The sequence below is a fragment of the Lepidochelys kempii genome, chromosome 12 (genome assembly GCF_965140265.1).
Source record: "Lepidochelys kempii isolate rLepKem1 chromosome 12, rLepKem1.hap2, whole genome shotgun sequence".
Lineage (NCBI taxonomy): Eukaryota > Metazoa > Chordata > Testudines > Cheloniidae > Lepidochelys > Lepidochelys kempii.
Genome location: NC_133267.1, coordinates 2,113,359 through 2,138,223, shown reverse-complemented (window position 1 = coordinate 2,138,223; position 24,865 = coordinate 2,113,359). Strand labels below are relative to the sequence as shown.

The 24,865-nt window shown below is 54.3% G+C and overlaps 1 protein-coding gene across 1 annotated transcript in view; it reads left to right on the top strand.

Annotated features, from left to right (window-relative positions):
• CARMIL2 (capping protein regulator and myosin 1 linker 2) overlaps positions 1 to 24,865 on the top strand; it is a 134,949-nt gene that overhangs the window by 69,874 nt on the left and 40,210 nt on the right. Inside the window, exons 20-28 of the mRNA XM_073307100.1 lie at positions 4,114 to 4,182; positions 7,744 to 7,837; positions 7,929 to 8,024; positions 9,007 to 9,135; positions 12,376 to 12,489; positions 16,154 to 16,329; positions 20,409 to 20,496; positions 21,449 to 21,580; positions 22,125 to 22,191. Coding sequence (XP_073163201.1) covers positions 4,114 to 4,182; positions 7,744 to 7,837; positions 7,929 to 8,024; positions 9,007 to 9,135; positions 12,376 to 12,489; positions 16,154 to 16,329; positions 20,409 to 20,496; positions 21,449 to 21,580; positions 22,125 to 22,191 — 965 coding nt within the window. The remainder of the gene's footprint in view (positions 1 to 4,113; positions 4,183 to 7,743; positions 7,838 to 7,928; positions 8,025 to 9,006; positions 9,136 to 12,375; positions 12,490 to 16,153; positions 16,330 to 20,408; positions 20,497 to 21,448; positions 21,581 to 22,124; positions 22,192 to 24,865) is intronic.

Below are 24,865 nucleotides of genomic sequence, written 5' to 3'. Positions count from 1 at the left end.
TCGGTAGCAGAGCAGCACCATGAGAGGAGTAGAACAGGAAGAAGGCAGAATTGAGACCTTTCAAAGTTTTGGCCCAAGCGAGGGGGTGTCATTTGAACTCCCTACTTCAGGTGCCAAAATGTTGTGGGCCGGTCCTGCAGGTGCAGTGTTACTCTCACTGGAGGATGGCTACCAACTTTGGCTCCCCTCTATGCTGCGTGACGGAGGGGAGTGGGCTGGCCAGGTGGTGACGGCCAGGTGGTGACAGCCAGCTTTGCTGCCTTCTCTCTGCTGCTTTGGTGCCTATGGGTCACTGGCTCTCTCACTGCAGGGCCACAGGGCTCCAAATCTCCTGTCCAGTGGAGCTGGGAGGTGGAAGAAGTGCCTTTACCCAACAGTGGGGCAGAGATGGGGAGCCTCCCTGATCCGGAGCAGGACCCATTAGTGAACTCATTGCATTCATGCCTGCATTTCTTCTCTGAGGAGAGAATTGCAAACCTCTCTGGCTGGTCACGTTCTCCAGGCCCGGCAGAGCAACGTGGGAGCTCGGCCTTATGCGTAGATCCCTCATTAGAGTGAGGCAGCTTAATAACTGGCTTCGCTAGCCACAGCGCGAGGCTGGGACTGCTGATCCCTATCTAGCCACCAATAGTTCTGTGTGCCCATTTCTGGCTCTCCAGTTCTCTGGCATGCAGCTCGCTAGCTGTGCCTCCTGGGCCCCGGCCTCTTGAGTGTTCGCTCCTTGCCTGGCACCGGCTGACAGACATCCTTTGCCGAAGCAATAGGAACGGTGTCCTGAGCTATATAGCCCAGCCTCGGAGGGGTGGAGCTGGAAGACCACAAGCCCTGCAGGCAGGTGGTGGGAGGAGCTAGGTGGCCAGTGGAGAGCCATTTTCCCCCCCCCCAGAGGGGTTCTGGGATTAAGCACCTGGCATTCAGCAGCAGAATGATCTCCCTTGGGGAGCAGGGTCACCTCTCACTGCTGTTGCAAGATGAAGTTTGCACATCAAAACTAAGGCAAACCTGGGGCTGGCAGGTCTCACTGTCTTGTGACCGGCATGGCCATGTCTGCCTGCCACAGGGGTTAGCCCTGCCCCCAGAACAGCTGACAAAAACTCTCCTGGCTGAATCCTGAGCCCCTGGTGAGGGAAGGGAAAGTCACAGCTCCCTCTGTTCAGATCCTTCCCGAGAAGGAAACTCCTGTGGGGTGCCTGGGGGTTACAGGGAAAAGATCCTTCTTCATCCCGTGATGTTCTTCCCCCCACTCTGAAATCTGCATTGGGAGCCTGTAGCCAGCCCACAGCTAGGGCTAGGCCATTTGCAAACTGGCAGGAAGAGAACTCCGTGGGGTTTAATTCACACCTGTCACTTCAGGCTCTGTGTGGGCGTGCTCTGATTGCAGTTTTTCTGTTTCCATTTTGCTCAAGGCAGTGAAAAATCCCAGTCTCTCAGCCCTGTTCTTTAACCCTCTGGTGCCTGGAGCTTACTCACTGCAGTATTGCCAAAGACCTGTCAAAATCAGGGGTCAGGCCCCCAGAATCACAAGATTGGCTTTAAAATCATGAGATTTTGAACTTGTGGGTTTGGTTTCTTTGGCGCCTGGTGTCCAGGCCTGTAGGTGGCATGCAGGCCGCGTTTCCATGCTTTTCTCCACAACCACCAATGCTAGAGACTTTTTAAAAAAAATGTATTTTTAATGCAAGGTGAGATTGTCTATGTAATCTCATGACTCCAGGAGCTGGGGGCTTTAAGAAAGACACCAAAGCTCACAGGAGTCATGATGCATCCCAAGAATTGGTGACGCTGCTCTTGTGCGATTTGGACTCTCTTCTCTGCAGTGGGCGATTGTTGAAGCTAACAACCCCAGGCTAGGGACACCTGCTTAGCCCATTGCACATGCCAGCTGAAGGGTCAGAGCTTTCAAAAAGCCGTGACCTGAGTTTGGCTTCACCACTTGTGCAGGGCAGCTCATCTGGCCTGTGATACAGTCCCCTGCTTACTGCTTGTGGCTGAGCTGCTGGAATTGCCACAGAGTCTGCCACAGGGCAGGCCTCCCTGACCCAGCCCCGCCAGCATGGTGAGTGATCACACCAGAGCCCAACAGGGTCGCCTCCTGGGGACATGGTGCATGGGCCGTTGCAGCAGCTGCCTGGCTCTCCAAGCCCTTGGTGAGATTGTGCTGTGCTGCTGGAATGACAGAGAAGATGCATGTTGCCCCTCCTCACTTCTCACTTTCCCGCCTGGCAGGGCAGCAGTGGTGGCTTCACTGTATCATCCCTTGCTCCCTGGGTGCCTTGTCCTTCTACAGCCTCTGCAGGCGACTGGTGGCGGGTTCTCGCTGGAAACGGACACAGCAGCCACGCGCTGTGGAGCAAAGAGATCTCACGGAGACCCCACTCAGCACCCTGCAGCCAGCATGGATGTTAACTCACCGGAAAGTCCCTGAATGGGTTGGGCTGCTCCATTTCCCAGAATCACTCCACTTTTCATTTTGGAGGTACTGGGATACTGCAGGGAGGGGCCAGATAAGTCCCCAGAGAGAGATTAGCCAAAGGGATGGGTTCAGCCAGTCCAATAACACCATTCTAAACCCCAGCCAAAACCCTGCTCTCAGCCCCCCAAAACTTGAGGGCAGTTCAGGTCTTTAGTGTCCCTCATGCTGGAGAAGAGACAGGCCTGTGCTCTGTATAAGGAGAATTCCTCATTGACTCAGTCAGCCCCTGGAGTTTTCCAGCTCCTAGACTAACACAGCCTATGGGCCATACAGGATCTCCTTAAACCTTGGCCTGGATTGAGCAGCTCAGGAAGGAGCTGCTCATTACACTAGAGCTGTGGTTCTCAGCCAAGGGTATGCATACCCCTTGGGGTACACAGAGGTCATCCAGAGGGTACAGCATCTCATCTAGTGTGACAGGGTCGGGCCAGATGGCTATAGGAGAGTAATAGAAGGCAGATATATTAGCCTCAGGCTAAGTAGGTCCCTTTTCCCTGGATAAGGTAACAGAGAAGGTTCCAGAACAATCAGGAACCTTCTGGAGACCATTAAGACTGGCTGCAGGTGTTCTAATCAGCCTATTAAGAAGCTGCTAGAATCAATTTAGGCAGGCTAATCAGGGCACCTGGGTTTTAAAAAGGAGCTCACTTCAGTTTGTGGTGTGTGTGTGTGAGGAGCTGGGAGCAAGAGGCGCTAGGAGCTGAGAGTGAGAAGGCGGACTGCTGGAGGACTGAGGAGTACAAGCATTATCAGACACCAGGAGGAAGGTCCTGTGGTGAGGATAAAGAAGGGGTTGGGAGGAGGCCATGGGGAAGTAGCCCAGGGAGTTGTCGCTGTCACACAGCTGTTCCAGGAGGCAGTCTAGACAGCTGCATTGCACAGGGCCCTGGGCTGGAACCCGGAGTAGAGGGCGGGCCTGGGTTCTCCCCAAATCCTCCCAACTCCTGGTCAGACACAGGAGTCGTCGACCTGGACTGTGGGTTCAGAAAAACGGCCAAGCTGAGGGCTGCCGCGAAGCTCCAAGGCGAGCAAATCCGCCAATAAGCGCAAGACCCACCAAGGTAGAGAAGGAACTTTGTCACACTAGATACTTGCCTAGTTTGACAACAGGCGACATAAAAAGCACTAGTGCAATCATTACAAACTAAAATTTCATACAATGGCTTGTTTATACTGCTCTATATACTATACGCTGACATGTAAGTACAGTATTTGTATTCCAATTATATGGTAACAATTATTTATAATCATAATTATGATTTATAATTATATGGTAACAATAAGAAACTCAGCAATTTGTCAGTAACAGTGTGCTGTGACCCTTTTGTATGTTTATGTCTGATTGTGTAAGCAAGGAGTTTTTAAGTGAGGTGAAACTTGGGGCTACACAAGACAAATCAGCCTGCTGAAAGGCGTATACGGTCTTGAAAGGTTAAGAGCTGCTGGGCTAGAGGATCTGACCCAATCTGTGCAGTGAGCCCCTCTCTCTGGAGTGGGCTGAGCTGCTGAATGTTGGAGAACTTTGTATCTGGAGTGCAACCTCCTGGCTCAGACAAATCTGTACTTCTAATATGCTGAAAGCAAGTGCCTTGCAAGGGGGAATTGTTCACTGGGGTTCACCCTCTTTCTTCTCTTCCCAGGACAGTAATTTGGGACAGAAACAACACCACGGCCCATGGATTCCTTGATGTTGCCCGTGCTTTGGAAAGGTAGGGACGGTGTAAAGCATGTGCTTTAACTCCTCAGTGACATGCAGATTTCATTGCCTAGTAGGGAGTTCTATGTTGGGACCTTGGGATCGTTCACGGAAGGGATTCCCGCCAGCCCCTAACCCTGTGAAACTAGACAGGTGATACTAACAGAACCAGCAGGGTCTAAGTCAGATGCCAGGAGGCTAGAGCACAGGTGGGTTCGCCCTTGGGATGAGGGTTGGCCTGTTGGCTTTTCTACCATCAAGGCAGTGGGGACAGGCTGTGTCGAGCGTGTTGCTTCTGGCAAGCAAGGTGCTGGCTGTGGTGGAGTGAAGCCTCGTTAATTGCATGTGGGAAGAGGGTGGGCAGGCAGCTGGTTGGATGCAGGACATGAGCCAGATGCGAGAGGAAACTGAGATGTGCAAGGTGCTGTAGCTAGAAGGCAGGCCTGGGAAGAGCCCGTGTAACCGAGTGCTATGCCCCACCCTTCTCTACCATCTTGCAGCCACAGATCTCAGAGTGCTGCTTGACCATTAATGAGCTAAGCTTCAGCCCGTCCCCTGTTTGGCAGACAGGATGATCTGAGGGGCTGAGAGTCCGAATTGCTTCATGGCTATTTTTAGCACCACAGTGCAAGCCTGAATCTGTAGGGCTGTACTCTGAGATTGGCAGCCGTGGGGTTTTTGGCAGTGTAGATGTACCCTATGTGTCCGTGTGGACCTGCTGCTGCTTTGCGCTAGATGCTCTGCAGTGCGCTTTGATCTGCCTAGCTTTGAAATGGGCATAGATTAAAGCACACTAGGACATTGTTCGTGTGCGAGGCAGCGTGGTCCACGCTGACAGCTAGTGTGTGACAGGTTAGCACATGGTGGATTTACCTGCCAGCTTGCCGTGAATTAAGTGTTCATGCGGACAAACCCCAAGGTGCTAGTGACGGGGGAGTGCCGCTATCTTTAGATTTCCCCAGACGAGACGCCTTAAAAGGTTCTAATTTGCAGCCCTAAAAAGTGGGACCCTTCAAAGTGTCACAAGCTGGGTACCCAGTATCACGAGTCACTTGTGAGCGTGTGGGCTGACCCGGATGAGGCCTGCGGCCTTGTGCTCCGTGGCTCGTGGTGTCAATAACACGTGGCTCTGACACAGTGCGTTTTATCAGTAGCTCTCCCAGCAGCCCTGTGGGCAGGGCACTATTATCCCCATTGCACAGATGGAGAACTCGGGGCTCAGTGCCTTGCTGGGGTCACCCTAGCAGTTTGTGATGAGCAGAGACGCTCCGTCTCCCAGGGCCTCAGCTAGTGCGTTACCCACTGGACCAGCCTTCCTGCAAACAATCCTGCTGCCCGCATACAGCATGACAGTGAGGCGCCTCCAAAGGCTTTACAGAAAAAATGCCCACTTAGACCGTGAAAGGATTTCTTCTCCCACGAGCACTTTGGTTGTGGTGCAGAGCTGGGAAGTGATAATGCATTGGAGAGTGGGGAGGAAGCAAGGTCATACAGGCGCTGGGAATCTGAAGTCCTCTACCTTTTTCCTTTGGATTTCTCTGCCTATTACAGTGGGTTTCAACCTTTTTCATTTACTTCCCCCTAAAAAATTTGGAATGGAGGTGCAGACCCCTCTGGAAATGTTAGACATAGTCTGCAGACCCCTGGGAGTCTGCGGATCCCCAGGTTGAAAATCACCGCTCTATTACAATGAATAGCACACACTGGAGATGGGGCGGAAGCTGGATCAGAGATTTCTGATCCAAGCCTGGATCCAAAGTTGTGACCCTAAACCATCTATAACCCAAAGGCACACAAAGTTGTGATGCCGTCTCATGGCTTCACAGTATAATGTAGCCGGTGCATCCAATCACAGTCTCTCTTTTACATGGGGGAAAGACAGACGTAGTCTGGGTTTGCTTCACTTTCCATTTTTGAGCATTGTGTCCGTGCAATAGAAAATTGGCAGCATTGTGGAGATTTAGGAGAGAGGGGGTCTTGCGGCCAGAGGAGATTCAGGGATGTGTGCCCAGTTCTGACGTTGTCAGTGTTCCTTCCCCTCTCTGAACTCTAGGGCACAGATGTGGGAACCCACATGAAAGACCCCCTAAGCTTATTTCTACCAGTTTAGGTTAAAAATTCCCCAAGGCACAAAGTCTTTGCCCTTGGATTAAGTAAATGCTGCCACCACCAAGTGATTTAACAAATAATCAGGGAAAGGACCACTTGGAGTTCCTATTTCCCCAAAATATCCCCCCCAAGCCCTTACACGCCCTTTCCTGGGGAGGCTTGAGAATAAACAAGATGAGCACAAACCAGTCTTGGATTTTTAAGACCCCAAAAACCCAATCAGATTCTTAAACAGAACTTTATTAGAAGAACAAAAAAAGATAAGAGAACAACTCTGTAAGATCCGAATGGAAGATAATCTTACAGGCAGATTTAAAACAGAGAATCCCTCTAGGCAAAACCTTAAGTTATAAAAAGACACGAAACCAGGAATACACATTTCCTCCAGCACAGTAAATTTCACAAGCCAAAACAAAGAAAACCTAATGCATTTTCTAGCTAGATTACTTACTAACTTTACAGGAGTTGGAGGGCTTGCGTCCTTTATCTGTTCCTGGCAAAGGTATCACACAGACAGATAAAAGCCTTTCCCCCGCCTCAGATTTGAAAGTATCTTGTCCCCTCATTGGTCATTTTGGGTCAGGTGCCAGCCAGGTTACCAGAGCTTCTTAACCCTTTACAGGTAACAGGAGGTTGCCTCTGGCCAGGAGGGATTTTCTAGCACTGTATAGAGAAAGGTGGTTACCCTTCCCTCTATAGTTATGACAGATGCTGTGTGAACTCGGGTGTGGCGCTGCCCCTCAGATCTAGTCCTGCGAGATGGGGATAAGAATTTCACTCCACGGTGAAGACGCTCTCCCACATGCTTCCTGTGAGACCTTTGGCAAATCACTGAACCGTCCCCCTCACAGTCCAGTCTGCCAATAACTTTCTCCCTGCAGGGACGACTAGGAGCTAACCTCCTTGTTGAGAGGCACTCAGACCGCCTGGGGATGGTGGCCATTTGGGGGCCGAGGCCAATAAAATGGGCAAGCCCCCTGAGAGGGAGAAGGGCTCTGAGCTCCTCAGTGGCCAGGTGCTATAGGAGTGCAGCGTGTCGCTGTTATTTACCCAGGCAATTCTGCAAGACTTCGGAACCAAGTCAGTTTGTTTTCCAGAGGCGAAGTTCACCCTGCGTGGGGCTGCAGCTGAAAGGGGTACAGACGGAGCCATTGTGGGTTGGTGGGGAAATCTCTCTGCCCTTAGTACTGGCCCTTCAGGCTGAAGGTTGCCAAGTGGCCTGTAGGTGTCTGCAAAGGTGCTGAGGGCTCTCTGCCTGGTGGGGGATGAATGCAGCAACAACCCCCGTCCCCTGTGGGTGGGACGGCAGCACAAGGTGTTGTGGGGATGCGGTGGGCTCAGAATGGACGGGGGGCGGGGTGCCCGCCGGACCCATCCCAGCTCTGTTCTCGTTGTGGAGCTGGGGCAAGCACAGCCAAGTCCAGGTTGTTTCAGTGATGCTAACTCCAGCTGTGTCACCCCCCAGGAATTACACCCTGCGATCCATGCCTTTGCCCATGAGCGACATGACTCAGGCTTATCGGAGCAATCCGGAGAAGACGGAGGAGGCTGTCCACAAGGTAGATCTCTGGGGCTGGCATGCGGTGGGAACTGGTCCTTTCAGCTCAGCCTCCAACCCTTCCTGCTAACTGGGCCTCTTGCCTGCTGCAGATGCAGTCTTTCCTGGCGAGGAATCAGATGCGGCGGACCCTGCCTAAGCAAACCTTCCGGCTGCAGCAGGGAATTGTCACCAGTTCCTCGGAACAGGTCAGAAGGATTCCGGGCCAGCCACGCTTGCCTGCTTCTCTGTAAGGGGTCGGCCAGAGGGCGTGGGCGTTGCCAGCCAAGGCAATGAGCCGTCAAGTCCAGTACCTGCCTGCGCACTGGACATCTGTGTACATGCAGGGCCTGCTGGAAGCCCACGGCAGTGGTGGAAAGCTTCCCCATGGGCTCCAGCGTGCTTTAGACGCTCTGTGTGCATTTCCTTGCAGTCCCTCCGGTGGCAGGGGCTGAGTGCTGTCCCTGCATGCCTGCCATCCTAGTGGCAGTAGTGAGCACACTCCCTGCTGCAGACTTGCCTGGCCAGGGGAGAGTCAGGGACTGGGGTGGGAGGAGGAGGATCACTGCAGGGTAGTGCGGGGAAAGCGGGCGTGGGACGTGGCACTAAGGAGGGGTGGGGGAAGAAGGCAGACAGGGCTCTAAGGAAGATCAGGGAAGAAGAAGAAGAGTGGCCCATTGGGAGGGATGGAGGGAAGAGAGTCAGGCCAAGGCTGGGTGAGGTATGAAGCAGGGGAGAGCCTGGAGAAGCCAGGCCAGAGGAGGGACAGTATGGTCTGGGAGAACAGGGGAAGAACGAGGGATCCTGGCCGGACGAAGAGAGAACTGTGGGATCCCAGGGGTAACTCACGGACAAACCCCACTGCTGATTCTGAGCCTGCTTCCTGCCCATATGCTGGGGCCCCAGCCTGTCTGATCCCGATTGGAGGGTCCATAGGCTGTCCCATCCAGGCTCTCGGCATGCATTGCACACTAACAAAGGACCACTCCCAGCCCCGGGGTGAGTGCCATGAACCCCATTTCCTGATGGGGAAACTGAGGCACGGAGGGGTTAACTGGCCTTGCCAAGGTCAGAGGTAGGGAGAGTCTGGGTCTGCTTCCGCCCAGCCCTGTGCTCTGCCACCGAGGCTGGCTTTCCTGAGGGCCTGCGGGTGTGCGTGAGTCACACACTGACGCGAGTGCTGTGCTCTAGATGGTGAATGAGATGTGCACCAGCCTACAGAAGCACGTTGACATCCTGAGTGCCTGTCTGGGCCGAGAGGTGGAAGCCAGTGTCTTCTGTGCAGAAGAAGCAATTCGGAAAGCAAACCTGTCCATCAGTGTGAGTCTCCAAGCTGTGCCTGTTGCTCTGTGTGTTCTGTCCTCCCGCTTCCCAGGCCCAGCCCAGCTGCTCCTTAGCTGCAGGCTGCAGCCAGGCCCAGCCGCGCTATTGTCAGCGGAGTCAAATCCTTCCACGACAAACCCCAAACTGGCTCCTTGGCTCTGGTGCCACAGACAAAGGACCATTGGGACGTTAGCTCTGGGGCGGAGGCTGAGTCATTCTTCCAGCTGTGCCATGACCTGGACCATGGCCACCCTCAAAACAGAGAATTTCTCAAGTCTTTGGCCGCAGCCCAGAACCAGCAAGTGATTACCCTAGCCAAGTTCTCCGCAGGGGGCCAAAAGATTAACTCTGATTTAAAAAGCCAGTAAGATTGTGACCAGTAACATGAGCCTGACTCACAGCTGGATCAAATAGGATGGCTGCTGGAGAACAAAACTTTCCTTTGCTTTTAAAGGGAATGGTTAGGGTTAGGGTTAAAGGGAGTGGTTAGAGTTAAAGGGAAGGGGAAGGGTTAGGGTTAAAGGGAAGGGTTTATTGGGTTTTTCCCAGGGGGTGCAGGGCTAGAAATGTGACTGGATCAGGGAGGGGGGTGGCACAAATCGAGCATGAATGATGATTGGGGGCAATCAGGTAAGCTGCTGGTAAATGAGCCCACTGAGATTAAAGTGCTCGCTACCCGTAACCAGGAGGAGGAGAATTTTCTTTGCCAGATCTTAGCCTGGGCATGGAGAGTGGGGAGCAAATCAAGTTAATTGGATTCATGTATTAATGGGGGAGAGGAGCTTCATGGCTCTTGAGCCCCTGAAGGCCCCTGCCAATCTCAGTACCCGCTCTGTTGGGTCTGCTACGGGGCTGCTTTGTGTGGGCTGGAAGCGGAGGAGAGTTTGGGGACAGGGGAAGGACAGATGGGGCGGGGAGGAGCAGAATCCTGGCATTGCACCCCTCCTACCGTCCATGCACTGCTCATTATAGACTCTCTGTGACACGGGGGAGTGGGGGCAAGCCTCCATATCTCTTTGGCGCAGCCCCATGCTTACGGGGAGTGGCAGATCCTGAGGAGCCTACAGGGGGTCATTTGGAGGCTGGCATTCTTCCCAAGCTCGCTGGGTGGCTGGTGGCCCAGGGGGAGGGGCAGCCAGAGAGAGGCTTGTGGGTGGTCCTGGGGTGCACTGGCCTCCTGACTCTCTCACGTGGGGCCCCACCAGTCTCCCTTTATTGTCAAGGACAGACTGGAGGCCCCAGCAAGCTTCTGAAGGCTCATCAGGCGCCGGGTGCCCTATGCAGGGAGTGCCTGTTTCTGTGCGCCCCTGGGATCTGCAGGGACGGGGCTCCCCTCCCATGAAGAGGCTGCCTGTTTCCGTGCACCCCTGGGATCTGCAGGGACGGGGCTCCCCTCCCACGAAGAGGCTGCCTGCTTCTGTGCGCCCCTGGGATCTGCAGAGATGGGGATCTTCTCATCTGCACCTCAGGAGAGCCACAGAGAGGGCCAGGGGATGCCCGGTATGTGCTGCTCCCCACGGTCCATCTGCCTGCCTCCCTTCCTGCAGACCTTGTCACATCCCTAGGGAGGGACCTCCTCTCCTGGGCTGGTCCTGAGGAGAGTGACACCACCAGGGGCTTTGCCCCTGCACCCCTTGGGCAGGCAGCTGTGCCCCACAACCCCCCCCCCATGTTGAAACTACCGAAAAAATGAAGGAAATTCTCAAACTTTGAAGGCTGATCTCAGCAATGGGTGGCAAAAATCCTTCTAATAATCTTGCCACTAGTAAAACAAACCCCTTTGCTTGGCCAGGAAACCATCAGCATAACAAACACCACTCTGGACACTCCCATGGCCAGGGCCTTGCCTCTGCCCCCTGCGAGAGGAGTTTGTCAGGGTGGCTGCTCTGGGCCCCTGGCTCCGCAGTGGGGAGCTACCCACCCTGGTTTCCTGGGCTGGAGCAGTGTCCGCACTCTCCTTCAGCTGCACACCGTAATGCAGGAGAGAGGGATCCTAGCTGACATGCTGGCGTGTGTGAACTTTGCTGAGACGGCGCTGTCTGTAGCTTCCCACCTGAGGGGAACTGACGGGGATTGTTCCTAAGAGAGAAACCCTCCACACCGGCTCAGAGTGAGCACAGGGGTCCGTGCAACTCCTGGGGAAGAGCCCCAGAGGTGTCTTTTGGACCTTGTTCCTTGGAGCCAGTCTCGCTCCTGGATAGGCCCATGCAGCAGCAGCTCCAATTCCTGCCTGCTTTACAGTCAGCCCCTTGTACCGTCTGAGAAACAATTATTGGGAGCTGTAGGAAAAAACTCTCGCAGTTCCCGCAGCGAGTCTGACCATCCATTGCTCCAGCAGACACCGGAAGGGGGCCCCGCAGGGAACGGTCCCTGTGTTGGTTCCCACCTGTTTCAGTGGTGGTGGTAGTTTTTTCTCTCTGCCTCTCCTGGCACTAAGCCCCCTCTGCTGAGGGCTGGTACTACCCAGGCAGGTTCTCAAACCCCAAGGGATTAATGGCTGTACTCAGTGCCTAGATGTCTCTGCAGTGGGATAATCGCAAGAGGATTCTTGTTGGCTTCCGGGGGCAGGCGGCGGTGAAGGGCTCCAGTGAGATTTAATCCAAGATGATGCTGTCAACGCTGTGAAGAAGCCAGAAGGGATAAGGAGGGGATCAGCATCCAGGGAGCAATGTGGCCTGCCCTCACACTATCTGTTAGGGGAAGAGGAATAGGCAGCAGCCAGGAAATAAAGAGCGATCAGCAAAGAGCCAAGAGGGAGTCAGGGATTAAAGAGAGAGCTCAAGACGCAAGAGAGGCCGGGAGCGTCTGGAGCGGCAGGTTCAGCTCCCAGCTCAGGGTGACAAGTGGAGATTGCAGGGCAGGCCGTGAAGCTGCCCCACCCTTTGACCTTGGGTAGCGCTCCGTGCTTCAGGGAGCCTCGCTACCTGCAGCCGTGAGCAGAGCCATGGGAAGCCCAGGGCTGCCACAGCGGAGGCTGGGGGTCAGGAGTGACAGGTGTTGGCAGAGCTGTGGGAAGCCCAGGACTGGGACAGCAGGGCAGGATTGAGGGCATACTCAGAGCCGTGGGGGAGGGGGAGGCCCTGGCTAAGGCTTGCTTTATGTGAAGTGGCAAATACTATTGCAGTGAAGGGCTAAGGGTTCAGAGGGTTCTGCTAAATCCCTGATGGGGAAAGCTTCCTGGGGAGAGTGGGGGCTGTCTGTGTCCATTCACCTCTGGGATTTCTCTTCCCATCGCAGCTTTTGCCGCTCCTGTATGAGACCGGGAACACCCCGTACCAGAACTGCCAACTGCAGCACAAGCTGGAATGTCTGACTGAAGCAGCCTTGCAGGCCTGCAGCCGGGAGATCCAGGTAGGTGGCTGGACTGCAGGGGGTGCCGTGGTTCTTGCCGATCAGCCACAAGGTGGTGCATTGGGTGATGCCACCTGCCTTGGCGTGATCAGATGCAACAGGCTGAGCAATGCTTGTAAAGCGGGAGGACGGCAGCGCGGCTGGTTCCTGGTGCCTCTGCTAGGCTGGAGGAGCGCCTGTCGGGAGGGACAATCTCCCTCACTTCACCCCCTTCTCGCACCTTTTGGCCATGCAGAGGGGTGCTGAGCACTCGTCTTTTGCCTCCACGTCACTGCTCGCTTCCCTTCTCCGGGGTGCCCTGAATTAGCCGTGCAGTGAAGGGGGTGAGGCCAGGTGTGAGGGCAGCTGAGTCCATCGGTCTGCCCCTGACTGGGTGCTCAGTGGTGCAGCTGGCAGGCAGAGCTGTGAACACATAGGGGAGCGAGGCTGGGAGCCTGAGGCGGGAACACTTGCCAGTGCTGGGGGTGACGATGCATTTACTTGGTGCCGTCGCCCACGTCCCCTCAGGGTGAAGGGGTTTAGCTCCAGGCTTTTCCTTTATTTTTCTAGCTTCCCCCCAGACTTTGTGCTGTATCTGTTGTTCTTCCTGTGTCTCCCACCTGCTGTGCGATTGATTCCATTTCGCCAGCTCCCTGGATCTACAGTGCTGTGAACTCCTGGGCATGAATCTGAAATAATCCGACCGCCCTCCGTAGAGGCTTGTGGATTTACCTGGGCTTTTCACTGGCATAACAGAGAGAAGAGCCTGGCCCAGGAGGCGTGCAAGGGCAATTCTTGAGCTAGCCAGAACAGGGCAGGCTCTCAGCCAGCGCTCCCTTCTGCAAGGCTATCCTGCTGTAGAGGCCGCTGGCTGCCCGCTCCTGCCCTAGGGCTCAGCTCTGGCTAAAAGCACTGAGAGGTGCTATGTAGCAGGGGCTTACCCAGCTGGGGATCAGGCCTGTCTGCTGCCTCTGTTTCTCCTGCTTAAGATCCCCAAGAACCTCACCTAGGCTCATGTGTCCAATAACATTCTTATTTAATGTCCAATCTTATTTAATCTTTTTATTACTGACCTGGGCACAAAAAGTGGGAGTGTGCTAATAAAGTTTGCAGATGATACAAAGCTGGGAGGTATTGCTAATTTAGAGAAGGACAGGGATACCCTACAGGAGGATCTGGATGACCTTGTAAACTGGAGTAATAGGAATAGGATGAAATTTAATAGTGAGAAGTGTAAGGTCATGCATTTAGGGATTAATAACAAGAATTTTAGTTATAAGCTAGGGACGCATCAACTAGAAGTAACGGAGGAGGAAAAGGACCTTGGAGTATTGGTTGATCATAGGTTGACTATGAGCTGCCAATGTGATATGGCTGTGAAAAAAGCTAATGTCGTCTTGGGATGCATCAGGAGAGGTATTTCCAGTAGGGATAAGGAGGTTTTAGTACCGTTATATAAGGCACTGGTGAGACCTCACCTGGAATACTGTGTGCAGTTCTGGTCTCCCATGTTTAAGAAGGATGAATTCAAACTGGAACAGGTACAGAGAAGGGCTACTAGGATGATCCGAGGAATGGAAAACTTGTCTTATGAAAGGAGACTCAGGGAGCTTGGCTTGTTTAGCCTAACTAAAAGAAGGTTGAGGGGAGATATGATTGCTCTCTATAAATATATCAGAGGGATAAATACCAGAGAGGGAGAGGAATTATTTAAACTCAATACCAATGTGGACACAAGAACAAATGGATATAAACTGGCCACTAGGAAATTTAGATTAGAAATTAGACGAAGGTTTCTAACCATCAGAGGAGTGAAGTTTTGGAATAGCCTTCCGAGGGAAGTAGTGGGGGCAAAAGATCTATCTTGCTTTAAGATTAAACTCGATAAGTTTATGGAGGAGATGGTATGATGGGATAACATGGTTTTGGTAATTAAATATTCATGGTAAATAGGCCCAATGGCCTGTGATGGGTTTTTAGATGGGGTAAGATCCAAGTTACCCGGGAAAGAATTTTCTGTAGTATCTGGCTGATGAATCTTGCCCATATGCTCAGGGTTTAGCTGATCGCCATATTTGGGGTCGGGAAGGAATTTTCCTCCAGGGCAGATTGGAAGGCCCTGGAGGTTTTTCGCCTTCCTCTGTAGCATGGGGCACGGGTCACTTGCTGGAGGATTCTCTGCTCCTTGAGGTCTTCAAACTACAATTTGAGGACTTCAATAGCACAGATATAGGTGTGAGGTCTTTTTTAGGAGTGGTGGGTGAAATTCTGTGGCCTGCATTGTGCAGGAGGTCAGACTAGATGATCATAATGGTCCCTTCTGACCTAAATATCTATGAATCTATGAATCTATGAAACATCTCCCTGGGGGCTGGTGTATTAACACAGTTCAAAATGAAACACACAAACTCACCCCCGTTTGGCTGCAGCTCTCCACAGGCCCTCAGCCAGGGAGCCTAGAGAGAGTCTCTGATCAAACTCCCCAGCAGGCCTGGCTGTGAGTCGCATGCTCCCATCACATGACCCCTGGACTCGCACCCTGCATATGGGAGGTGGGCTACAGCTTGTACAGGTGAGGCTGAGCTCCAGCCTGTGTTGTGACGCCCTATACATTTTACAGAGCCTTTGGCATTGAGGGAAGTGTTGGTTCCGGCTCAAACGGACCTGCTGCTACGCAATCAAATCCACTTTTGCAGCTGTAGGTGCGGAAGAGCTGACAGAGGGCACATCTGGGGGGGATTTCTTCCTGCAGTAGAAGTGCAAAGTGTGCAAAAATGTGTTGTTCAGGGGTTAAAGCCAGGCCTGCAGTACCCATCTGAGGGCACCCTTAGCTTCCCCCCAACAGCCAGGAAAGGAATGAAATGACTCATTCTTTTAAATTCTGAGATCTTGGGCCTGGGGGGGGGCATGAGGAAGCTGCCTGTTGCAAGGGAACAGCCATGAGCTGCAGATACATTTCCTGCACCCCGACCTGTTTTATTTAAAAAACCCGCCCCTCTTCGGTGGGCAGGGGATCCGCCCATGCTGTGGCCAGCTTGGGGCCACGTGGCAACTTGTTAGCCCAAGGACCACCTTTGGCTCCCTTGGGATGGAGATTTCCCCCTCCTCTTTAGGGGTCATTGTGCTTGGGCCCTTTTTGATTGGCTCCTTTATGGCACAGGAAGATGGATTTCTTTCTCTTTAAAGGAGGGGTTTTGAGCTGTGATGTCATAAACCACCTAGTTCTCCAGACCTCCAGAGTCCTCCAGGATAAACAGGAGGACAAGACCTGAATTTCAAACAAACAAAACCCTTCCATTCTGCCCTCAGCCATCAGAAAGAAGGCACAAGCTCTGTTGGTTTCCTTTGCAGGTCACCTGTAATACAGCAGTGTGGGGGGTGGAGGGTACGGGTCCAGCATGCATTGTTCTGTCTTGGACTTGCTGGGAGGCCATTCAAATCAAGATGGAGCATTGCATGATGGGGCATGTGGTCTCCATATTAAAAATGAGGAGAGCCCACAATTCAGAACTCAGCAGCTCCTCTGGCTGCTCTTGACACGTTTGCTGTAGAGGGCTATTCCTTCGTGGAGTAATATTTGCGTGCGGTGGGTTAAGCACATAGCAGGTGCATAGGCCATTGACCAAGCTGTGTTCGAGAGTGACCCTCCTTCAGTGCTGCTCCTCTGCTTTGATTTATGGCCCAGGCTATTATGCAGGCCGTGCTGGATACCACCCAGAATCTGTGTCCTACAATTCTGCGGAAGAGTGGCCTTCGGGACCGGCTGGTCCACACGATCTGTGAGCGAATCATCCTTCAGGACCACCTCAGCCTGAGCGCTGTCCTGGACCAGCTGGTCACTGATGTGTTCAGCAAGCTAACGTGAGTGAGAGAATCTCTGGCTTTTGTCACGCATTTGAAATATCACCACAAAACCAGCCAGGTTAGCCAGGTGCAGCGGCTGCTCCGCCATTGCTTGGGAGCAGCTATGGCACGTAGCTGAGATAAATTATTTCAGCTGGCGCCTGGCCTTGCTTCACTTCTATCCTAGATAGCCGCACCAGAGGAACAAGCTGATACGAGGCATTTCTGGCGTGCTGTGAATTTATGCAGCACTTTACAAAGGTAGATCCGGCCAGTCCCTTGCAGCGTGGGCTTACAACGCCGCGTTGGCACAGCTCTGCTGCCGAAGTGCTTTAATGAAGACGCTCTGTGCCGACCGGCTCAAGGGGGCAGATTTCTCACAGCCCTGAGTGACGTCGTTATGCCAGAGTAATTCGTAGTGTAGACCTGCCCTAAATAAGGCCAGCCAAGGGTGTGGGGACTGCTGAAGAGGCAGAGGGAGAGGGCAGGGAAGAGCAGGGAGGGTGGTGGTGCATGCCCTGAAGAGGGAAAAGGAGGCAGAAGGCCAGTCTCTACGCTCGCGTGCCTGTGTAAACCCAGAGTAGCTCCCTTGTCCTAACTGGGCGCAGGATCTGTCCCCAAAGGGATCGTTGAGTGAGGAGCCTGGGAAGCGCGTGGGGCCAGAGCGGAGCTGTAGAGCAGGCAGGTGATGAGGTGGGGCGAGGAGATGGGTGGGAAAGCTGTGGAGTTTAATAGTGATTCCCTGGGTGTGCTGCCACCTCTGCTTTTCTCCGGCTGCCTGTGGCCTGGCAGCCGCCCCGAGCCCAGGGAGCCTCCTCCGCCAGAATAACAGCAGGGCGGGCAGGGGCAGCTCCTGCTGCTGCTGAGCTGTAACTAGCCAGGGCTGCTCCCCGGGGCCAGCCTGGCAGCACAGCGAGCAGGCCGCCAGCCAAGCTGTGGCTCTAGGACCTTCCTTTCCGTGGGATTCCCGTCCGGCCCTGTGCTGTCCAGAGCCCTGCCCATTCTGACTCGGCTCTGCACCAGGTGTCACCCAGCGCTGTCCTGTCTCGCCTCCCCAGGGCAAACCAGGGACACTGGGAGCAGTGACCCGGCTGGCGGGGCGAGTTGGCACTCGCGTGGGTAACGTTTCATCACAGTTTTACGTCAGCCTGGCCAAACAGTAGTAGCCCGTGCCTCCGATCTGCTTGCCCGCCTTCCCCCAGGAAGAGAGGGGAGCTGGTGTTTTATTCGTCTGGCAGAAGCGCAGGCTCGCTCCGAAGTGTAGTGAGCAAGTCCAGTGTAGCAGGGACCTCCATGCAGCTCTCTGCCTGGGCCAGCATTCGTTGGCCTCCACTGGGATTTGCAGCTGAAATCACAGCTGGCTGCCGAGGTAGCATGTTGTATTGGGCAGGCTGCTCCCTGGCACCAGTCTCTCCCCTCTCCGCATGTCAGGGTGTGGGCATCACAGAGGCTCTGCACCATACATGTGGGGCAGTCTGTGACGTAGGACTAGTCCCTTCTTCGCACCCCCCACCCCAGCCTCCTGGCCTCGGGACTAGCCCAGTCAGCACCCATCAGAGCAGAGTTCTCAGGCCGGGGCTGCTGCTTCACGGATGAGGTAGCAGGGAAACTGGGTGCGTGAATTCTGTCTGGGAGTCAGACTCCATCAGGCCCTGTGTGGTTGATCATTCACTTCCACCGTAACCTTGAGGGTGGGGGAGAGGGTCGTCTGTTTGTAGGACTAAATTGCTCGGCAGCAGTTCTCGGCTACAGTGATTGGCTCCCCAGCGCCTACAGGGAGGCTGGGCTGCCCTCTCTAGTTTGCTGTCTCTGAGCAAATGTATTTCATGTCCTCTGTGCAAATTAAAATGCCGGCCCATTCCCCTCTAGTAGATGTTCCCGGGCATCCTTCTTACAGGATAGCTGGGCCAGGCCCAGGCCTGGGCTTCGCACTCACGCCAGCCTTTGATCTCCCTTTAAGGAACTAGGGGCTTGCTCCTGAAAGGAGCAAAGCATCTACCCCTCAGCACCCTGCAGGGTCGCATCTCGGATCCAAACAGAGAATAACAGCATCCCTCATGGGGCAGATGTAGCTTCCCAATTCAAGGGGTGCATTATACCACATCTAGCCCTGCTTCCCCCCTCCCCAGTGTCTGTAGGGGGAAACTGCCCTGGCTGGGATGATTTAGTTGGGGTTGGTCCTGCTTTGAGCAGGGGGTTGGACTAGCTGACTCCCGAGGTCCCTTCCAGCCCTGATATTCTGTGATCGCAGCCCAGAGTGGGCAAAGCAAGTGCACGGGGCATCCCTGCCCAAGTGGCGGTGGCACAGGCTCCTTGTCCCTCCCCTTGCACCACAGCTCCCTGCCAGATGGACCAGAGCAGCCTGGCTTGCACTTCCCCGCCCTGCCCAAATCCTTACCCCTCCCTGCTGGCTCAAGGCTTCCTGCCAGGCTCCCAGTGCAGATTCTGGATCTGGGCTCCCAGCCACTTGTGATGCATGTGTGGGAGTTTCCAGGTGAGTGCTAACCAGTCGAATAATCCTTGGCGCTCACAATCCTCTCTCCTTGGCAGTCCATACCTGTGTTTCAAAAACTGCTGGAGCTGAGCCCCTGACAAAGGAGTGCAGCATCATTGTCCCCATTTTATAGAAGGGGAAACAGAGGCAGGGAGGTGCAGTCACATGGTGAGCGTGTGGCAGAGTTGGGCCTAGAACCTGGGACTCATAGGTCCCAGTTCTCTGCTCAATGCCCTAGACCAGACCAGGCCAGGGTCAAGGTGTCTAGGCCTCAGTTACGATGTCAGATTGAGACAAGATTGACGCTGGGCCCACAGTTCACATTCCCTCCTTGGTTTATTTGCACGGAGGGTCTTGTGGGAGCTGCTTCCTGGGAACCCATCCCTTCACTTTTCCTGCTGTACAGAAGGCTAAGCTGTTCCTCTGCCACAGGGCCCAGGCTGTGGGAGGTGACTCTGATTTCCCCCCTTTTTGCCTGTGCCCCATTGCCTAGGAACCAAGTGCAGGTGATGTGAGGGCGGCAGCTTTGGCACGAGCAGATTGTGTTCAGGCAGCCTCCGCGTGGGTCTGCCCACTCCCTGCGGCTCGGCGGAGGGGTGCCTGGTACCACTTTCCCTTTGGCGGGGCTGGGGGGTCTGTGCTCGGGCCGTGTCCTGGTCTCGTGGGTGTCTGTTGCACAGACCACATAGGGCTGCCTGGCGAATCTGCAAGCTGCTGGAATGGTCTGTTAGCTCTGCTGCTCCTGGCTCACTATCAAAGGTATTTGGGTCTGGAGAGCAGCTGTCCCCCCCCGCAGCCCAGCTCAGCCCAGCTTGAGCTTGCATATGGGGCAGTACAAGGTCTAGGGCCCTCAGTCCCCTGGCCACCCAAGCGAGGGCAGGATGCGGCGGGGCTCTGGCCTTGTCCTTCCCCCCTCAGATTAGCCCACAGTGCAGGGCTCCCCTTTGGAGGGGGTCATAAACCTTCCTCCTCCGGTGCCCCAGGGACTCCCTCAGGGTGATGCACCGCCCCCAGCATGGCTGGGGAGCTCTGACCCCTCCTGTGGGGCTGCCCAGGCAAGGGACTCTGGGCCCCTTGGAGTAATTAGTGCATGCAGAAGAGGCCGGTCTCGCTATCCCCATGATGGGGAGGCTGAGAGGTGCGGGGAGTCTACGGCGGGGCTGGGGACTGATCCTAGGGGCCATGTTCAGCCTGTCAGGGCATTTCCTCTCCGCTTTCCTGGCTTCCTGTCCCGTGCCCTCGCCCCAGCGCCAGCCTTGCCCTCCACGCTGCCTGGCAGGCTCTCTCCCAGCACCAGCTGCAGTGGCTAGAGGCCAGCTTGGCTTGTACTTCGATGTGAGCTCTGCGGGGCAGGGGCTGTATGTGCAACACCTGGTACCGTGGGGCCAGGCTCGCGATTCCGGCTCCTTAGCATGAGTGCGATGCGGGTGGGGGCCTGGTTAGCCCTGCTTCCTGGCCTGTTCTCTTGCATCTTCCCTGGCTGCAGCACTGGCTTACTGGGATGGGAACTGGCTTCTGTGGCCTTCCCTCTCCCCTCCACTGCTCCCATGGGATGGGGGGCTCAGCCCCCGCCGCGCACTAACTGCCCTATCTCTTCTCACAGCGAAATCAGGCTGTCTGTCATTGCGGCTGTGGCCGACGGGCTGATCCACGAGGTGCTGGAGGACCTGACAAGTGCTCAGTGCAGGCTGGTGAGTAGCCATGTTTGTTCTCTCCTTCCTCCGGGGCTCTGCCAGGCAGAGAGGTGCCAGCTTGAGCACACAGCCTCTCCCTTCTGCTCCTAGTGCCGGCGGCCACATGGATGGCCCACTTCCTGGTGCGGCCCAGGGGTCTCAGGGTGCCCGCTGTACTGGTGGGGCTAGACTGGGCTTTGCCCGGCACGGGGCAGCTGACTGCAAAGACTCTCCCCTGCTTCAGTCCTAGGCAGCTGCCAGGGCTAGCACCCGCAGCTGAGCCAGCCTTCAAAGAGGGCAAGACTGGAGCTGTGGCTCTTGCCTCCTCTCCAGGGTCTGCACAGGGTGAGGCAGCTGCGCCCTTCCAAGGGCCCCGGAGGCACCGGGCCTGCCTCCGACCTGAGTCACTGCTCCGCCACACTCCTCTCCAAGGGCTCTGACTTAAAGCCACAATTAATCCCTGGCGTGCCAAGGCCATTGACCTCGGGCATTGCCCAGTCTAGTGACGGGGAGCAGCTGTTGTGCAGCCCCCTCCAGAACTTCCTCTCGCTGCTTTTCTCCTAGGCCGGCTTCTCCCCCAGGTATTCCCCCTCCCCAGCAGAGCAGCTGGGCTTGTTGCCCTCCCCTTGCTATGGCACCATCCTGGGATTGACTCTTTGGTGCTATTTGTCTCCTGCCCCTTTCAGTGCAGGGCCAGGAGCCACCCTGTGGCTGAGAGCGGTAAGGAATTGCCAGGGGAAAACCAACACCAGCTGGATTTTTGTGCCAGGTCTCTGTGTCTGAAGTGGGCTCTGCTGGCACCACACCTGGGCTGTGAGGGGGAAGTTTTGGCAGGCCAGAAGCCTGCTAGCAATAGAAACATGGATGGCACGTTACTGGAGCTCATAAGGAGCAGGGCATTATTATACATAAATTATTCCCCCTGATGAAGCACGGCAGGGCACATTCAAGGGCTACTTAATGGTTTTAGGCAGAAGATCTCGCCAAGCAACCTCCAGATCTTCATGTGCTACAGGCAGACAATATTGAGGAAGATGATTTTCAGCTAAAGAAGAGCAGGAATCTGCTGGATGTTGCTGAGAAAAGCTTTGCAGCTGAGGAGGTATGGCTTGGGTTCCTTCTCTCCCCTTCATGCTAATGTCCAGGCTGACACAGTGGGTTAAAGATATTAAATCAAGATCCAATAGAAGGAGATGTTAAACCTTTCCCTGAGCTCTGAGCAATATTAATTGTGCTCAAGGGGTGCTGATCTGTCCAGACAAAGACAATTAAAATAATTGCCGGTACAATCGTTCATAGATTTGGGTGGTTCTCTGGGAGTGTTTGGATTTCTATAGCCTTCCTGATTTAGTTGGGGTTGGTCCTGCTCTGAGCAAGGGGTTGGACTAGATGACCTCCTGAGGTCCCTTCCAACCCTGAGATTCTATGATTTGGAGTCCATTTTATAATGCAAATGTATCAGGCCCAAAGCCTGTAATGCAGCTGCCAGATTTTGTTTTGTAATCTTGGCTTTTGCCATCTCAGCCCCTCCAAGGCCCGGTTATTCAAGAAAGGCGAATGGAATTGCTCTCCACTTGCAATTAGTCCTGTGTACGTTTTGCAGAGCACTGCATGCTGAAAAGCAACATCTCCCCCTCTCTCTGCAGTATAAGATGGCTCTGAGGAGGAAGAACAAGCACTTCAGGAGCATCCGGCCCATGCCTGCCATGAGAAGTAAGGCTGATGCAGAGATGTTGTCTGCTTACAACTGTGAGTCAGTGGCTACTCTGACATCTGCAGGGTTGGTCATTTTTAGGTGTCTATTGTGGCATCACAGATGATATCCAGGTGTCTATCATCTGACACCTGCACTACCAGGGATTGATGACTTAAATTCTGGGATGGGGGTGGAGGGAGGGGCTACAGAACCTATGAGGACAGGAGACAGACTCTCTTCAAAGAGGTATGCAGGTCAGATGGTCAAAATACAGGGATGCTGAGCAGAGAGGCCTGGAGAGTGCCCGCTGCGCTAAGTAGGAGTCCCAGGGGGCAGTGAACTTTGCCCAGCGAAACTCTGCCAGGGTATGCACATGGGAACGAGACAAGGTCCCAGCCCCTGGCCAGCCGCGGAGCAGTCCTAAGGTGGTGGTGACAGTCCTCCCACCCAGTGTGGCTAGTATTCAGCTCTCCGTCTCCTCGGTGGGGTTCGTGGTGGTGCGTTTCAGTTATGGACTCTAGAGACTGGCCTAAGATGGCAGGTTTGTTTCCCGCGGGCAGCCAAATAGATATGGGGTGGGCCTGACTTTTGATGTAGTCTGGTTGGCGCAGACGTTGCCCGGCCCCTGAACTGGACACAGGCTGCTTCTCCATTGAAGAGCTTTATGGTGACTTACTGCATCTGGAGCGAATCCTTCTCCAATAGAAGTCAATTGTAAAACTCTCATTGACTCCAATAGGAGCAGTGCTAAGCCCTCTGCCCTGGCCATCTTGGGGCTTTGGCATTACCGGTTTCACTGATCGCCTCACACCAGGTGTTGCTTTTGAGTCACGTTGCTATAAGTCAGCCAGGCGATGTCAGAATTACCCACAAGGCTGCTGGCACCATGTGGATGCAGATCTGGGAGGGGATCTCGCTTGAAATTTGCCTTTCCACCAGCTTGCACAGCTCTCCTGGTTCCAAAGAGCCAAACTCCAGAGCTTCTGCGGGACAGAGTGAACCTGGTATCTCTCTTTTATGAGAACAAACACAGCAGATCAAAGCCATGCTTCTGTGACTGATATACAAACGCCTTGTTGCCTGGATATATTCGTCTGCATTGTCCCCAAAGTCTTCCTCCTTCTCTAGTGGTTTTAGCACCCTGTGGCCACAGCCCCATATTTTAGCATGGTTTAGCTTCCAGGCCTCCAGATCAGCAGCAGGCTTGGTCCCAGTCAGCCTGGGACAGTGCTGGTATCACCCCTTATGTGGGGTCGCTGGCCCAGTTGGTTCACCTGTTTCATGTTGTGAGGCATGGTTTTAAGTTCCCCTGGAGTCCATGGGGAGGCGTAATAGGAAGTGCCGGCCCCTTGTTTAGCATAAAATGCCTGGGGCCAGTGACTGGAGCCATTGTAAGGAATTGTGACATGAAATGAAATGCCTCCTTTCCCAAGATGCCCTGGGGCAGCCCCATGAATATCTGTTTAGAAAGGCGCACATGCAGTTTTCAGCTCTCTCTGAGTAATAACCCTGTGTGAGGCATTTGTGACTCATGGCTCTGCTCTGGGGTGAGGAGAGCGACTTCTCGAGCCACTCAGCCCTACTGCTGAGCCCCAGATCGATTTAGGGCTTGTGGGAATCTGAAAATCATTGCTAGTGCTTTGTCCCATGGGGGGAGCATTTCCCATTGGCTGGGTCTGTAGAAATAAGCTTTATCTGATTTAGTCCACAGGCAGTTGCAGGGAGATGTTACTACTTCCCTGCTCCGAGGGGAAGGTCTGTCTGGTGCGCAGCGTAGATCAGGCGGATGAGTATCAAACGATGGTAGAACACACCCCGAGAATCTGCAGTGCTCGGGAGAGGCGGGCGCGGCTGCCATCTCTCCATGGTGACACTGGCAGAGCAGCTTTTGTCAGCTCCAGGTGTCACCCTCCAACTGCAGCACAGAGAGGGCACAGGGAGGTTTGTAGCAGGTCGGCCCCAGGCGTTCTTGTCACAGAATCTGGCCAGTTGGAAAAACTGATTTGCTTAAAGGGAAGCTTTCAACAGGCAAAACATCCTGTACAAATATCCATACCCAACAGCTTTGTGTGCTGGAGTAGCCGTCTGCTACAATGGAACAGGAGCAGAACCTCCCCCAAGGGCTCTTAGATCTAGAGGGAGGAAGGACTTGGCTGGGCTCCCCTATGAAGCTCTGATATGTTGCTTTGCAGTGAAAGGAGGTTTGGCTGTGCCAGGATTGCAAACATCTAGGGCTCAAGCTGCATGTTTCCCTCTCCAAGGAGTGGAATCCCCTGTGTGTGAAGGGCTCTCTGCAGCCTATGCCCCAAGCTGCTGGTCCTTCAGGATCCTGCCGCCCCCAGCTCCCTGATGTGGGCCTGATGGGGGAGGGGAGTTAACCCTGAGCCATCATTTATTCTGCCCATGTGGTGGAATAAATGAGCCAACAGGGAGGTTGGGTGCATGTGAATCTCTCACACTCACACACCTTAGTGAACTCAAGGGGTTTCATTGCAAATCCAGCAGCTGGGAATATGCCCTGCGTATGGGACCATTCCTGGGGCTATCCGCGGAGTGAGTGGCACTCTGTCTTTTGGGGCAGCTGTCAAACAGCTGTGGTTCCTTGTTTCGTGGTGACACAAGGATAAATCCAGGAATTGTTTGTAGAAGATTCCACGTTCTGCCTTCACTCCAGCGGTTTTCCGCGCTTGT